The sequence below is a fragment of the Poecilia reticulata genome, linkage group LG4 (assembly GCF_000633615.1).
Source record: "Poecilia reticulata strain Guanapo linkage group LG4, Guppy_female_1.0+MT, whole genome shotgun sequence".
NCBI classification, from domain to species: Eukaryota; Metazoa; Chordata; class Actinopteri; order Cyprinodontiformes; family Poeciliidae; genus Poecilia; species Poecilia reticulata.
Window position 1 is genome coordinate 26,136,895 of NC_024334.1, and position 17,210 is coordinate 26,154,104.

The following is a 17,210-nucleotide window of genomic DNA, read 5'->3' on the forward strand; positions in this document are numbered from 1 at the left end:
CAGCCCAAATAACTACCCATATAGGGCTGGGCTCTCCATCTCTTTCCACATCTCTCTCTGTCTCCTTCCTTCTGTCCTCTCCCTTTCTGTCTCTTTCCCTTTTATTGTTCCTCAGCAGCGCTCTGCTGGAAGGCTAACATATTCCCCTCATCAAAAAGGCAACAGGAGGCATTAAGAACACTTTTTAAGGTGCTTTCCCCCTCATCTCAGAAAAAAGGAACTCAGTCGACACCATGGAGGCCATCAAGAAGAAGATGCAGATGCTGAAACTGGACAAGGAGAACGCCATCGACCGGGCAGAGCAGGCGGAAACGGATAAGAAGGCGGCCGAGGACAAATGCAAACAGGTGGGGAAAATGCAGCATTGGGAGTAGGCTAATAACAGTATGTGGCCAAGTCTTTTTTTTTTTATTTATTAATCAGAAATTTTGTTTCAAAAGTACAGTATCTGCAGTTTTAGAGCAGCAGTCTGAAATAATATTTTTTATTGAATTCCTGAGCTCAGATTAGCTTCAATACCAATCATTCCCCCAGTGAATCAGTCTAAAAACTTTTGTAGACTGTGAAGTATTTCCTTATCGCTCTTATCTTGATGCTATTAGATATTTTTATAGGCATCATTACTATTTTTTTTACAAAGTGGTTTCCTTCTGTTCTTCCGAGGCAATGCTTTCTAATAGTTCAGGTCATTTTCTGCATTGAACAACCTCATGATTAAATGTGAACAAATAAATGATTAAAGAAGGGAGAGATTACCAAAATGAAAAACTGAACTTTGTGTCAGCAAATCTTGCACATCAACACTGAATGGTGTGTCTTTTTATGGTCACGAATCACTTTCGAGGTCAGAAACAAGAAACAATCATTTCCAGCTACATTTTGAAAAACGTTTGTCTTAAACCTCCGATTCGAGCCGCTGAGAGAAGAAGGGCTATCAGTAGAGACCACCCAGGAGCCGAGTCAAACATCCCACCTCTCCCAGCTCCAAAGTGCGTTTTTAATTGAATAGATATCACAAAGTGTTTGCAAAGGTACACACATTCTCAGAAAGACACAGTAGCTCCAGATGTCTGCTCTCGCCGATAAAGGCTGTATTTTTGGCATCAGGAGTGGAATATAGCTGGATTATCAGACGTACTTCACAGGCTCTCAGGGTGACACCGATTAGGATGAACACCTGACTCTCTGTCTCTGTGCGAACAGAGAAGCAGAGGTATCAGCTGCACACTGGCGCTCTTGTCAGGAGAGACTGATAGCTGCCGCGGCCATTTAAATGTTGCTTTACATCATAAACACAATTAGACTCTCAAATCAGCCACCGCTTTGCTATCAGTAATGTTCAAAACTTTGGCTTCACCGACGTCCCGGACGACTTAAACTTACGAGGTATAATTTTATTCTATTTTAAAGCTAAGTTGGGAGATGTGTTGAAGACGCAGCACCAGTTCGATGCATTAACACGACTAGTAAAATAATTTTAGGAAGTGATAAATAAATGTATCTTTTACTGCAGCAACATGAAGTAACACTAAATCAAACATACGAAAATAAAAATAGAAAAATTCAGTCATTACTTTAAGTATATTTATTCGGTGGACAAAAAGAAGGTGAAAATAAATAATTAGAGCTGCACTTTATATTGAAAGATTAACAGAGGCTGCAACTCTAAACCTAAGACAGAATGGTGGGACTTTTGAAGTTATAAAGAAAGGAAAAAGTCAGAAAAAGTAGATTAATCTTAACTGATGTCATCATATTTTCTGATGTGTTGTGGCAATAAAAGTTGATTTTTTTGGGGCAAAATAAATTCTTAGGGAGCCATTTCTATGTTAATATGGCCACATGTTTTAGATCATCACCATGTTGAAAGACCCAATCCTGACCTATTCCAGGTTTTCTAATAGACGTTTGTGTAAAATCTCCTGGTAGTTAAACAGTTCATGATGCATTGCACTCTAACGAGATTTACAGAGACTCTGGAAAAGAAACAGGCCCGCAGAATCACAGATCCTCTACCATACTTAACACTAGGATTCAGTTGTTTTTCTACATATTAATACATTGCTTCACACTAACACATACTTTATATATTTGTGATGGTAGGAGGATGGCAGGTAAGGCTTTCTTGCTGACTATGTGGTGGCAAGACAAATATAGATCTTCATTTAGCTTAATGGCTAAAAAGTGTTATAGAAATATGTAATATTTAAAGGAAGCAGGAAGTCCTTGATTACTAGTTGAAAACTCCTATATAGTAAGAGCAACTTGAAAAATGTTATGCTGAATTAAAAAAAAAAAGATTTGTGATGTTGATATTTAACAGAGTCTTGGGAAGGCAAACAAACATGCAGCTTATTATTATTATTATTATTATTATTATTATTATTATTATTATTATTATTATTATTATTATTATTATTATTATTATTATTATTATTATTTTACATTATTTTATAGATAATGACACTTCAATGCAAAGTTGGCACTTTTAATGGACTTTCAATGCAACTTTTAGATATATAACTTTTATAGATATATCTAGATGTATATTTTAGACATATATTTTAGATATATAACTATATATAACTTTTACCTAACTTTGCATTAAAAGTGTCATTATTTTCCGATTGACAATTCATAACAACAGTCATAGACATTCATGAAGACTCTTTCATGTTAATGACAGATGTTATGTCATGTTTATGACAGTACCATGTCAGTCTTACGCACACCTGGTCAAATAAAGCGTTACCGAAGAGGGTAACAGAAGTAACCTCTGGTCCTGTTGCAGCTGGAGGATGAGCTGCTGGACCTCCAGAAGAAGCTGAAGCAGACAGAGGATGAATTGGACAAATTCTCTGAGGGCCTCAAAGATGCTCAGGAAAAACTGGAACTGTCTGAGAAGAAAGCTGCAGATGTGAGTAAAACAGCCCCACACTCTTACCCCCCGCCTCCCCTCCCACACACATACTCACACACTCACACACACACACCTGGCATCACAAGCTAAACTGAGCCTCCAGCCAAATTTTGAAAACAGACATGAGGCTTCTGCTCACATCATCAACCACTTGTTCTGTTAACAAACAGACCACACACTTACACACGTATTACCATGGCAACAGTTGAAACTAGAGGCCCATTACCTCACAGCTGGTCCGTCAGCAGCTGTAGGTTTACTTTGATCCGTGGCTTGGCGTTCTCTGGAAACTGTAACATTCCCGTGCAGCACTCTGAAAAGATAAGCGAGTGGTTAACCTGCAATCTGTTTAGTCAGACATACACATGCACTCAGATCTTTCAAAAAAAGCTAAATATAACGCAGATCATCATTATTAAACAGTAAAATTATTATTTTTTACTTTTGGCATTCAGTGAGACAGTCACGAGGTGTTTTTTTTTTCTTTTCAAAATTCCTTCCAGAATATTGAAACTTCTTTCATGTATCTAACGCTTTCCTTCATAGACAAAACAGATGTTGCCACAGAAAACATTTACATGGGAAATTTCAAAAATAATACCTGAAAAAACTTTAAACAGAGCCACTGTACATCAGTTTGTACATCACAATCTGGCACATTTAAGCTATAAAACTGTATACATAATACATTGGGATCAAATTTGACTCCACCAAACAACCAGCAACAAAACATTCCATTCAGAAATAAAAATAGTTATTTTTAAAATGACAGAATATATATTAAAGTTAAGAGATGTCGTCTTCCCAAGGGCTAGATTTTTTTTTTACTCAATGATTGGTGTAGAAGTGTTTGACTAAGGTCAACTCCTGATTCCCGTTGTTGGTGTTATGTCTGTGACTCTACATTGTGCTGGCGTTTTAGATGAGCTGTTGTCTGAACAATACAGTTGTTTTCTTTAGCTCTGTGTTCCAACCTCATGTTGCAATTTCTTTCCTTCATTTAAAAAAAAATTAATTTGTATTTGCAGTTCTCAGAGTAAATCATTACTGACCTAAACAGACTTAAGGGGTATGTCCAAAAACTTTTAGGGTAAAAAAATCCTTTTTTTTATAAGACATAACTTGGTGTAGAAGGAAAAACCTTAAGCTATGCAGCTCTGTACTTAATCAGTACAATCTGGGTGGAAAGGCCATATTTTAGATTGTTAGCATCACCACAAACCACAAGACTGTATTTCTGTCAGTGTTGGCTCCTCTGGCACTGGGGAGAGAGCATGCTTGTGCACAAGAGTGTGTTTTGTTGCCTGAGTCCGTAATTGTGTGTGTGTGTGTAACGCAAAGAAAAGAGGCTAAGTCAAGGGCAATTATAGTCCCAATGAATCGTTAACATCCACACCAAAGAAGAGACAGTTTGTTGGTGAAATGGCCTATTAACAAAATCAAATTACAATCCAATGATTTAAATTTAAAGAAAAAAAAAACAAGGAAAGCTGAACAGAGAGTTTAGTAAAGGACAAAACTCCTCTAACCTCCTCCAAGATGTTCCATTGTTAGAGCCTCATGTGAAGGAAATCCCAGGGAAATGCAGCTTTGTTCTGTGTGCACACAAAGACAAGGGAGGGCTTTGTCGTACGGAGACACAGCTGGAGTCCGGGGACATGCAGGATTGTCCTCAACGCAGCGACTGAACACAATCTGAGGACGACTCCGAGAAGCCTCACAGGGAAAATGATAAACTGGACTCCTGAAGGACCGTTTACAAAGCCGCAGACTGAACATAAACACAGATCGGATGCGAACACTCCACATGAGCATAAACATCACATCAGTTTTGTGATGCTTTTTCTAAGAAGGAAAAGTATATGACACGAGAAAAAACTGTTAGTTACATGAATTTTATTTTGTGGTGCATTGTCTACAGGTCAAAGTTTTAACAAACACCCCTAGTGGGATTCTAAATATCTTGGGATGTTGCAGCTCATCCATACCTGTGCAGCCATGATCAGGCTTCTGGGATAATCTGGCTGAATATTTGTCAACTTTTGGTAGAATTTGTGGAGTTCATTCGAAATCGGTTCATGTCTTTAAGCAGAATCCACAAAGTTTTATTTATTTGACTTGAGGACTTTCCAAATGTATCAATTCAACCTTGTGTTGATTTAAGATTCTGTTCACATTTTTTTTTTTTTTTCATGAAAATGCGGCGCTTGCGGAGCAAGAACCACAGCATATTGCTACCACCTTCGTTTCTAGTCTTCTCTGGTTTGAGACATTCAGTCCTCTGGACGTATCTGATGTCATTGTACTGCGTTTTTCTCCAGAAGACATTTGACTTCTCCATGTTCATAACAGTAAATTATATTTCAGCTTTAGTGGTTTCAGTGCAGAGGCTCCATTTCTGGTCAGCTTGGATCAAATGGCTGAAACTTGCACACGACTGGGTTTTTCAACAAGAACATGAACTGGATCCGGCTTTAGAATGGAAACATTTTGATTCTTTTCTTTCCTTTCTAAAAGCCCTGACATTACCTGTCCTTAAAAGCTGAGCCCATACGAAACTAATGAAATTTAGATAAATTAACTCTACCAATTCTGTCTTGAAGAGCGGTCAAACATTTTTGCCAGAACTGCTCCACAAGCCCTTCGATGGCTAAAAACATGAGACTTCCCAAAGGACATTTATCCAAATAAAAGTCGGAGGCATGTGCAGATTTGATTAATAATCTTTATTATGTCTGGATTAGAAAGAATCAGCAATAAATTCAAACATTGCTTTTGCATGCTACGTAACAATTTCACCAACCTGAAAGAAGAAATAAATAATAAAAATCTGTTGGATTCAAACTTCTAACCTGAACTGTCTGGAGTTAAAACTCTTAAGTAGAAAAACAGATGTTTCCTTTGAATGTATGACATTCCCAGCGAACCCAGTGACAAGAAAAAAACAAGAAGTAAAGATGTTCTGCTCCACTTGCACAAATTCTCCTCGGCATGTCACTCATTAGAGGCAGCAGTCAAGTCATTACACATGTGAATTCAGAGAACTGTCCAGAAAACCTGGACTCTAAAGCAGCCTTTAGCAAAAAAGAAAAAACAGAAGAAAAAAAAAGTTGTGTTTTCTAAAAGGGAACCAGAGCTGAGGTGCCAATATGTAGGTCATCACAGTTTATTGTTAGCTCAGACTACCAGACGGAGTCCGTACTTCTGAGCGCAAGATCCCAACCTTTGTGCAGCCTGTGGAGATAAAGATGGCACCATTCAGTCATTGTGTGTGGACTTATAACTCACAGCAGCAACAGTTACAGTCTGAGCGGTAAAGCTGGTCCGCCGTGGCGGCGGAGAAAGCAGAGAGAGAAGGAGAGGAGGCGGGGGGTGGAGAGGGGTAGTGGTATGTGAAGAATGCAGCTAAGGCAAACAGAAAGTCCCACACTCCTGTGTCTAATAAATATCAGGGCTTCCAGCTTTTCCGGTGCAAGGGGCAAATCAGAGAGCGGAGTCTCGATCGACACATGAGTCTGATTTGAGAGGATTTTCTTCTTTCTGCAAACATGTTTGACTCTGAGCCGGGCTCTGCTGCCTCCCTGTCCAGTTCACGCAGCACTGTTTGTTCCCAGGCCGGTCATGTGAATAGGAGAGGATGAGGGTAAACACACAGGCAGGTCTACGAGGGACATATGAAGTGGGGGAGGAGGGGATAAATTAGATTTACACCCACTCAAGGCCCATCATTTGTGCTGGCAGGTGGGGGGCTCGTGGATGTTTGCTCTCTCCTTTATGACAAACACTCCGCATGGTTCCTCAAAAGCACAACCATTTACACTGAATATTTGAAGTTGTAAATACAGCTAAAGATTAATGTTACCTTACTAATATGAGCTAAACTGTTTCAAGCAAGTGTCTCAAATATCCAACGTCTTCCGAGTTCAGTTGGAGCATCCAGACAGACTATTTGTTCCATACTATATATTCCACACAGGTGTGATGAAACCTCAGAATTATGACAACTTTAAATGAAGGCATCAGAGATTTGCCAGAAAATGTTAGTGAACACACCAAACAGGTCAGGAAAGGAAATGAAACATCCCAAATTGTAAACAACTTCACATTGCATTGCTGAATCCTCCATGTGAGAGTAGATAAACAGTATGGCGTAGCTGTATATGGACTGAGACGTGGTTGACCACCAACAAACCAGGCAAGGAGAACATTAATCAGTAAAGTAGCAAAGGTCCATAGTAACTGGAGGAGGTGCAGTGATCCATGGCTGACAGAAATGAAACAACTGAACTTTCTGTCCTACATGTAAAATGCCACGTTGGTCAGAAAACACATCATCCTAAACTCAGCAAGTCCAACGATGAGCATTGTGGATTTTTTTCTTGGACATTGGGGATGTGTATATGTCCATGCAATGGGCTACACAAGAATGAGGAATATAGATGACAATCATTAACACCTTCTGCATGGATGGTAATTTAATTATATTCAATTTAAAAATACTTCATTGACCAAAAAAGGAAATTAAATGTACATGTAGCTAAATTCATTAAGGAATTACTGTTGATGGTGATGGCTGTGGGCAAGAAAGATCTTCTGTAGCGGTCTGTATTGCAAGGCTTTTGAAGTAGCCTCTGACTGAAGAAGAGGGAAGATGGAAAAAAAAAAAAAGAACGGTGGACAACCAACTATGATAACCGTAGCCCATTCAAGAGTTTGGAGGTATTCACAAGGTAGAGGCAGTGTTTCATGAGCCTCCTAGCGTATCCCAGAAATGGGCTGCAAATGTCACATGTCCTTGTGTTGAGTGACTCCTCCTGAACCAGGAGCAATGTCAGAAGTCATTAACCTGGGCTAAGAGGTAATTACCTGCATAGGTAAATGAGGTAATTAATGCAAAAAGAGCCACCGTCAAGGATGCTGTTACTGTATGTGCATATCCTGTACAGTACAGGGCCATGCCTTTGAGCAGGATTTTTTCACTGGAAATTAATTTTTTTCAGAGGAGCTGATTATGGAAGGGTGCATAATCATCAAAATTAACAGAAAACACTTGAAATGAACAACTCTGTGTGTAATGAATCTATATGATAACCAAAATGTACTCTTTTTTTAACTGAAATATAGAGATGAGTTGCCTTTCGGATGACATTCTGATTTACTGTGATGCACCTGGATATTTAGCTTTACTCTAATGTTGAAGGTTGTTTCCACATTCACTGAAGAGAAAATCAGATTGCGGAGCTTTGAGGGTGACAAAACGATGAACCTACTACTGACAGATTAATTAATTAGTCCTGCTTTTTGTTGTTTTTACTTCTGGGCTCATAGCCCTCACATCAGACCTTCTTAAACACACACACTCATAAAAACGTCCCGCCTCTCTCTGACCTCACCAATCATCTCTCTCCCTCCTGCTCACTCCGGCGCTCTCTGCTCTCCTCTCCGCACACCGTCTGTGATCCTCCTCAAACCCGGGACCAAAAACCTGCTGCGCACATTCCTGAGGACGACTATCTGGTCTGCTCATGAGCCTTTCATTCCCACAGACCAGGAGCCATCTTTGGAGATCACCTGGACACTCACACCTTTCACTTATTTAACTTTCTTTTCCCCTACCGGACTTGAACGACTTTTTTTTTTTTTTTTTACCAGTCAGGGACGGACATCTAGTGTTTCATTTTCTTGCCTCTGTAAACAAGCGACCAAAGTAATTATTATTTTACTAATATTTTAAATTATTCAACTGGGTTGACTAAGTAAGTTGGAAGTTGTAGCGCACGCTTTTTTTTTTTTTTTGCACAACCCATTTCTCTTTTTCCTCTACGTTTAGTCTTAAGTAACAAAAACAGGGAACAATGGCAGGTTTGAACTCTCTGGAAGCTGTGAAGAGGAAGATTCAGAGCTTGCAGCAGCAGGCCGACGACGCAGAGGACCGGGCTCAGGTCCTACAGAGAGAACTGGACGGTGAACGGGAGCTCCGGGAAAAAGTGAGACTATCTCCTCCTCCTGCTCTACTTCTTTCCTCTCACTTTTAACCCCACCGCTGCGCGCATACTTTTGGTTTTGTTGCTGTGGTGCGTCAGGCTGGTGAACTGGTTTTGGCAGGCTTCGCATGTACCTCCACGGGTGTAAAACGTCTCGTTATATCATGTCATTGATTCACTCGCGGGCGTGATTGTTCCACAATGCAAGGCGTTGGTCTGTAATGAAAAAAAAAAAAAAAAAAAAAGTTTGGATTCCTTCTTGCGCATGCGCAGTGTTGTCTGACTAGCAGAACTGAAGTGAATGAACCACGTAGACATCCACATGCAAAAGTTTAATCTATATGTGGACGCTGTTATGATATTGGTAACATTTTCATCGAGTTTCATGAGTTTTGACTACTTTTATATTTATTTGTTTTTTTTTAAGCTTCATTGGTGAGGCAGTAGCACATCAGCTGTTTGGACACTTTCTCACTGCAGCAGATAAGAAAATACAGAAGACATTGCTGGAAAAGATCTTCCTCTGATACATAATAGTCTGAGCGTTTTCTGTCATGTGTAGCAAGAAAACAGCTTGTTAAACAAGACAGTTATTTTCGCTGGCCTTCTCTAATCATGCTGACTTTTGAATATGTTGTGTTGATGTGACCAGTAGCTGTATTAGCATCATTTAAAGGGTTTTTATGCCAAACAAGGTGTGGGCCTGTGTGAGATTCTTGAGTAAAAGTCCCACAGTTTGAAATTTACAGAATGATCTAATAGCTGTTTTTTATTATTATTAAGTACTTTATAATTACAGCCATAATGTCTCTGGTGTTCATTTATTGTTGTTTTCAATTTTCAGGCAGATTTAAGCAAACATAAAGAAAACATGCTACGTTTAGCTGTATTTTCCAAGTCAGTATGGTTTTTTTGAACATCAGCCCTATAGAGTAACAAAAGCTGGTATTAGCTGGTTAGTTAGTTGCACAATTGGCTAGCCTGCATTCTGCTGCGTACCAGTCATGTTGTTTGTAGCTTCCACACTGTAGTTTCTAAACACATCATGCTTAATAAGTGTAATGGGTGACCAGATTAGTGAGACTTGTCAGCAAAGAACAAGTTTTGAAGCTGGATTTCAGCTGACTAGCACTGATCAGCAACATTGGCTGTATTAAAAAAAAAGTGATGATCTTTTAGTTTCCATAATTTAAATGACTTCTGTTTTTCTTTTTTTTCCAAATTTTTTCTTGTAATCATGGTAAAAGTGAGGTGGCCCTTTTTCTACCAGCTGACCAGCAATGTGAAGGAACTGGTAGAGGGGTGGGTTATTCTGCTTAAACAAAATGTATGAAAAGTGTGGTGAAAAATTTTAGCAATTCAGATACTGTAACTTTTCATAAGTGCTGGAATCATTGGTAACCGTAACTAGTTCCTGTCTTGGTAGAATTAGTTAGTAAAATCAAAAGAACTTAAACCAAACTGTCAAATAATAGAAAGATCACATATAACTGGGTTAAAAATGCATATTTTCAGCATTTTTAAATTATATACACTTTTTTCTTTTTCATACATGCCTGAAAACATGAACTAACAAGCTGTTTGGTTATTGATAAAAATCCTTTAGCTGATCAAAAGTCCAACCTTAGCATCAAACCCACCTTCTTCTGACCCAGCTGCAAACTGTCAAGGCAAAATAAATAATAGCAAGAACTTCAGCTTGCTTGTGTTTACATTTCAACACTCTGTAGTTACGTAACTTGGTCTGAAACTGGCAAACGTCATGGCTGAAGCTCCACAAAATGTGCCTGTTTGAACAAGTCAGAAATATTCACACTCGCGCTGCCTCTTTGACTCGGGCCACATCTGAGTTTTATGACTTAAAGCAGCAAAAGTAAAAGTAGTGCAAGGGGAAAAACTGCTTAGCAGCACAGTAGGGTATGGTTTTATAGTGCCATACCTTCTGGTTTGCGGGACCGGAGGGAAGATTCGAGGAAGAGTGGGAGGAGGGGAGGGTGTGGCTCTAAAGATATGGCTCCTGAACTGATGAAAGGAGCAGAGCCGTCGGAGGACTTACCGCCTTTTGTTAGGCTGCCTATTAGGTAACAGGGCACCGTTTCTTTTTTTTTTTTCACTTGACAATTGGGCGTTTGCCTGGCTTGTGGTGCAGACTTAAATATTGACATCTCAAATAATTATATCCCGTCTGACTTTATACATCTCAGAATGTTGCTAAATTGATTGAGTTTTGTCATTGCTTAATAGAAAATCTTGCGTTTGGTGTTTTTAAGTATTGACGGCAACAAAAACAAGTTAGAAACTTTAACAGAGGAGTTATTCTCTTTCAGAAGGTACCAAATCAAAGTTCACAGATGCATCAGCTCCGTCTTGCTGTTGATGATTTCCACAGGGTGTCCTCCGACTTTGTTTGCCGCTTTTTGCAGAGGCAGCTTCAGACGTCGCACATTTCCCTCCGTTTGTGTTCACAGTCAGCCATTCCTTTGCACGCTTGTGTGGCGAGGTCGGTGTGGTCCCATATGCGAGTAATTAGGACAACCTGGAGTCATTTCTTTCTGCACAAAAACACCCTTTCATCCCAGCACGGGGAGATCAAAAACAGGAACCTCGCTGAGTACAATGAACGTGAAAGTGTGGAGCTATCAGGCCACCCTTTACCACATCTGTCACCCAAAAGAAAGAGAGAAAAAAGTAATAGCTTGACGTTGCATCTCATGTGGATTTGATGTTCGGGTGAAACTTTAAAGCTACTTTAAAAGAGGTGATCTGTTCCTGATTTGTCCATTAGACTTGTTTATTCCCCACCATCATTCACAATGAGCTGTTCAGTTTTCTCTGTGGTTACTCCAGGGCAGGCTATAGATAATCATTCGCGCTCTGTGAGAGCTGCCTGGGATGCCCGGTTGGACCAGATTAGCTGCTTTTAGCAGCATGAAACTTTGTTGTGATGCTTTTAAGTAGTTGAATAATCAGAGGGAGAGCGGTATTAAACAGGCAATTCCTCTTTTGAAGTTAAAAAGTTCTTCTGCTTGTTCTGTGCGGTTTTGTTGGGAAGCAGGAACACAGTTCACCATGGTGACGGTTTGTTTTTATTTTCTCGGGTCTATTTCTAAAATCTCATTTAAAAAAAAAAAAAAAGAGGAAGTGAGACTCCAACCCTCACTGATGTATTCCCCCACCCTGACTGCCCCTCCCAGGATGTTGTCTGGCGACTCTGGTCCAGCACTTCCTGTACTTCTACTCCTAACGCTTCCTGTCCCTGAGCTCCATCCCAGATCAACAGGAAGATTAGTGCTTGAGGTGGGGTTGGATCTCAGATAGTTGTGTACGACTTTGGCGAAGCTTCAAGACTTTTGTATTCACTTCTGTGTCTTTCAAGTGTTATGATTTAGCAAAACAGGGAAGCTGTGAATTGTACTAATTGATAGAATATGTCTGTCAGCTTGTTTTTTTTTTTTTTACATCTGTATCTCCATATGAGATTTAATTCAATGTGTACATTTGAAGCTGGGAAAAGATCCTGAATAATTTCTGCGTGTAACACAAGTCCTTTTCGTCTGACGTGATTATGTATCAAAGCGCTAATCAATGAGAAGTCGTCACCCAGTCCTCTTTGAATGTAGACAGAATGTGAATCTCAGGTATGATAACCATGAGTAAAAACAATGCGGTTTCCTAGCAACACAGTTTGGAAACAAAAAAATTTGCGTGACCCGGTTTCACTTATCTAAAACAGAGCAGCAACAATTATTCCTGCTGCTGGGGGAAAAAAAAGTGATGTATGGATTATGATAGTTTTACTGCTCTTTCTGACTTGGCAGAGGTTCTCAAGTGCTTGTTCCACAGAATATTATACATTTTTTATTCTAATATTTATTGAGCGAGACTGGAGGTATAGATTAGTCAGGCTATCTGCTCAGCTAGACTCTGTAATCAGCTATTGAACAACAAGCCTCAAAACATCACTATCTTAATAAGAGCTCCCTTAGTTTCCACGCCGTGCCGGTTTGTTTTGCTCATCATAAATATTTTTACACAATCTTGTTTTTGCTGCAAGCGTGGAAAAAGTGTGCAGTTTTCTTCTGACAGCTTGGAGCAGCAGGTGCACTAGAGTTCTGTAAATTCTCGTCACTCTGGCATTTGGCAACATTTTATAGGAACAAAATTACGTTTTTATAATTTTGCAATACCTGAATATACCTTGAAGTGGGTAAATGCCTGATGCTCAGTCACCAGGAATCATGCACAGAACTAGGGAGACACTATATATTGCACATATATTGTCATGCCAATATCAGTGTGTGTAATATTTATGTGACAAAGATGATCTATAGTTGTTAGCTGCAACCTGCAGCTCTGGAGCTGCAAGTGACTCTTTAAACCTTTCAAATTGGGACTTAATAACTAGCTAAAAGTAATAATTAAAAAGCAACTAATGTGTTTCAACATAGATAAAATGGCAAATGCAGGTATTATCAGTTTTTTCCTTAAAACAGTTGCATTGGTTATTTTTTTAATAGAAAAATTTAATATTCCCTAAAGTAAAACATACAGAATGCCAAGATACCTCAAATGCTTCCAGATACTTTCACTCTCTGGTGAACTGCGGTATCGAGTCAATAGCTATGATATCATGACTTTCCATCAGGTTATCTTTAATTCCAGTTTTGCAACAAAACATGGCTAATTTTGATTTGATAACTTTTGCTCTGAAAGGCTAACGGACACACCTCCTGCTTTTTTACCCTGTGATCTGTTTGCATGCATTCCTTAGATCTAGTTTCTGCAGTGGAGTATCATTCTTGCTGCTTTCCCACTAAACCAGGTTTCCTTTGTTGGATCGTTTTTTGCATTTAAAAGACCTTTTGTTCAGGGAAAACTCTAGTGGCACATTTAACTAAATGCGAGGTTACTTTGCAATTAAGTGCTGCATTGCTGCAGTTTTTCAGCTGGCCTTCTAACACTCTTGCAGATTCTCTGGAAAAGGCTATTTCCTGATTCCGATGTTTTCTTTGGACCTACTCCCTGGGAATAGCTCAACTTTCCAAATATAAACGCCACATGTTGATACTTTCTGGCGGTTCGTGGCATTTGGAGGAACACCCCCATGTTAGTGGCTTCGCTGATTATGCAGGCCAAGGCTGTGGGTTCTCCCTCGAGTGAAGAGCAGAATATATTTATGCATTTAGGGCAAGCTAGGCTAAATTTGTCGCGGTGTCAGTAAATAGTATTTAGAAAATGTGAGTAATGGTTTGGCACCTGGCAGTCAAGCAGCACAGGAAACGATGAGGAATGGGGAGTCCTGCAGGACGCTTGCTTCTTTCTTTTACCTTAAAAGAACTGCAAAGAGTTCAGCTGTTTGTGTAACTTGTAAGAGCTTTCTATTAATTCAGAGAACTCTGCTTGGCATTAAAAACCAAAGGAAGAACCTCTTGAAAGTTCGATAAGGTGCTGAGCAGTGGTGGCAGATTACATTCAGCTCAGAGAGAGCGCTCTTTGTTGAGCTTGTCTTGGATGTTTAATTACATTCTTTTACATATCATGCCTCCTAACAGAGCAGCTTATACTCAGTGCAGCTGCGTTTGCATGCCAGGTCTTTACAGACGGAGATTGTCTCTCCTACCATCGCGTATTCGCACTGAGCACAGCCACCATCTGTGTCAGGAATAACTTTCCCAGAACCCCAGCAGCACCGTGCAGCTCATTAACCCACTGCCCTGAAATCGCCCGCTAATTGGATTCCTCTTTCATTTGTCCTTGATCCGGACTGCAGTGCATGAAATGCACCCAGGTATTAAGAAAGTCACTCTGAGTGACTTTCTGTGTTGCGTGCTGCGTCTCCATGCGGTGAGGTTTCAGCACTGCTTATCTTGCAAAAGAAAATGCGTCTAAAGAGCGAGACCGGGACAATACCTGCTGGTATTATTGATTAAATTGTCTGCATATGCCATTACCTAGAGCCATTACTCAGCCGTCACGCACCAAGCTCAACAACAACACAATGACGCAAAAACACTCTCTCAGTATTGTATTGGCGAGTGCAAGTTGTCTCCTTGAATGCAATATTTGGTTAGAGATCATATTTCAAGTGTAATGGACTCACTCCGCCTGACAGTAGTACATTTACCTATTTAATTTCTAATTGAACTCCGTGCACATGGGTAGACGCTACGGCTCACAGAAACTCGTAGTAAGTACTACTGATAGAAAAATGTGGGCCAATTGTGGTAAAAATGGTCATAACATTCCGCTATGATACAGCAACTTCACATTTAACCTGATGCCATGTAGTGAATATGGCTGGAAAAAAAGCCAGTTTTGTTTGCATTGCTATTCATTCATGTTATGGCAACATTTTCAGCTGCTGAAAAAGTACATGGAGAACGATCGCTTTAAAATCACAGTTTTTGCTGTTAATGGAGATGTTTGTTTTTCTTGTGTACCTGCATCTTCTATGTGATTATCACGAAAGCTGCAGCAGTTGCATTATATGCATATTTCTTAGCGAGAAGATAAATCAAAGAATCCAGATTTAATCACGTGTTACAGAAGTAGCTTAGTAATACACAGTCTGCTACAGTGTAATGAGTCTTCCAGGCTTGTTTTTGAACTGTATCTGAACAAGTGTACATGAAGATGAACAGATGCACCTTTACACTCTTTCTGCTAATCCTTTTATTAGAGATGCACTGATCAGGCTTCTCCAGGTCAAAGTCGATGTTTCCCGTTTAGCTTGTGCTCCCTTTGATCTGTTCTGATGGGGCTACAGGTTTATAAAGAATATAATAAATAACTTGGAATAAAAACTCTGCTGCAGTTTTTTTGATCGGAGTAGTTTCATAAATTAAAATGACAACTGCTCTTGGTTCACACATTTGTAGACTAAGAATGGTGGAAAATGTTATGCTTGGTGCATTTATTGAACACGTAATAAAGGATAATTTCTAGATTATATTTTCTGAGTTTCTTCTGAGAAGCGTTCCTGCGCTTTAATCACCTGGTTGCAGTTTTAGGAACAATTAAATCTGTAGGATTTAATCAGATGATGGAAGAGATCAAACTATGTTCACCTTTTACTCAAAATATCAAAGAAGTTGTGTAAAGATGATAGCATAGAGGGCGAATAGTGCCTTCAACATGTAATTTGATATTTGTACCCAATTAATAGTTGATAAAATGTTCAGATCATTCAGGTGGTAACGCGAAGAAATATTTCAGGATTCATTGTGAACTTTGAACTATCTCTGAGGCTGAATAAGGAGTGGTTCTGACCTTTGATTGGACTATAGGTTGAGGTAGTTTTCTGTGCTGAGATTTATAAATTTTCTTCACATTACTGTTTCACTTTGCTAACATTTTTCGATCATAACGTTAACTTGTAACATAAGGCACTGCCATTTTCTCTGGCTTTGTGAAGCACAGAGTAACTCAGCTCCCCCATGTGTTGCTTCTCACTGGCTGAAAGACTCTAAAGCCATAAATTGTAGACCTGCACCATATTTTTCTAAGTGGTTAAAGTGTCCCAGTGTTTTGTGGAATAGCAACGGAGCTAAAGGAAATATTTTCGCTTGGCATATTTTTCAGATTACAAAGACCCACTGTGATATTTAATGTGAGGTGTTCTGTTATGTCTTGTATCCATGTAAAATTGATATAAACTGCACAATTAAACAATTATTAAAATGTAGTAGTTTAATGTACACCTTTTTGTTTCTTTTTAAAGTAGTATTTCTTAAAAGATTAAAAGAAAGGGTGGAAGGGTGTTGGAATAACCCTAGGAAATGGTGATTCAGCCTTAATGTCCTTTGAGTACCTCTCTCTCTGTGTGTGTGTGTGTGTGTGTGTGTGTGCGCGCGCGCACATGTGTGTGTGTGTGTGTGTGTGTGTGTGGGGTGTGTGTGTGTGTGTGGACATTTTTGCTTATTGTCACAATCCTACTCAACCACAAGCATTCTCCAGAGTTTGTTTACCTTATAAGGCAGAGTGACTCCATTGCTGTGGGAGAATGCAAAGTGGGTGCTAAGGGAAGAGGCGTGGCCAGATCTCTGCATCGCTGAAGGAGAGAACAATCAAAGGGAGGAAATGAAAGAATGGTGAGCTGCCAACTTCCTGTCACCTATTCCAAGATCCTCATATTGAAGCAGTGAGGTTGGTCGTTCCAGTTAGCTCTTGTTACTGGTAAATCACTTTGCAAAGACTCCGGAAAGCAGCTTCTTAAGCTACAGCTGCACCCTGAGGGCTTTCAGGTTTCCCCCTATATTGTCATGCATCATAGAGTTGGAGGTATGAGAATATGCCCAGTACACACA

At 39.6% G+C, this 17,210-nt stretch overlaps 1 protein-coding gene across 4 annotated transcripts in view; it reads left to right on the forward strand.

Moving 5' to 3' along the window:
• Positions 1-17,210, forward strand: part of tpm4a (tropomyosin 4a) — a 26,914-nt gene continuing 9,704 nt past the window's right edge. The window contains exons 1-2 of one of the 4 annotated variants that reach the window (XM_008406917.2): positions 1-347; positions 2,792-2,917. In XM_008406917.2, coding sequence (XP_008405139.1) covers positions 234-347; positions 2,792-2,917 — 240 coding nt within the window. In that variant the 5' untranslated portion in view covers positions 1-233. Of the gene's footprint in view, positions 348-2,791; positions 2,918-8,329; positions 8,908-17,210 lie in introns of those variants that run through there. The other 3 variants (XM_008406916.2, XM_008406920.2, XM_008406918.2) reach the window with 3 other exon arrangements.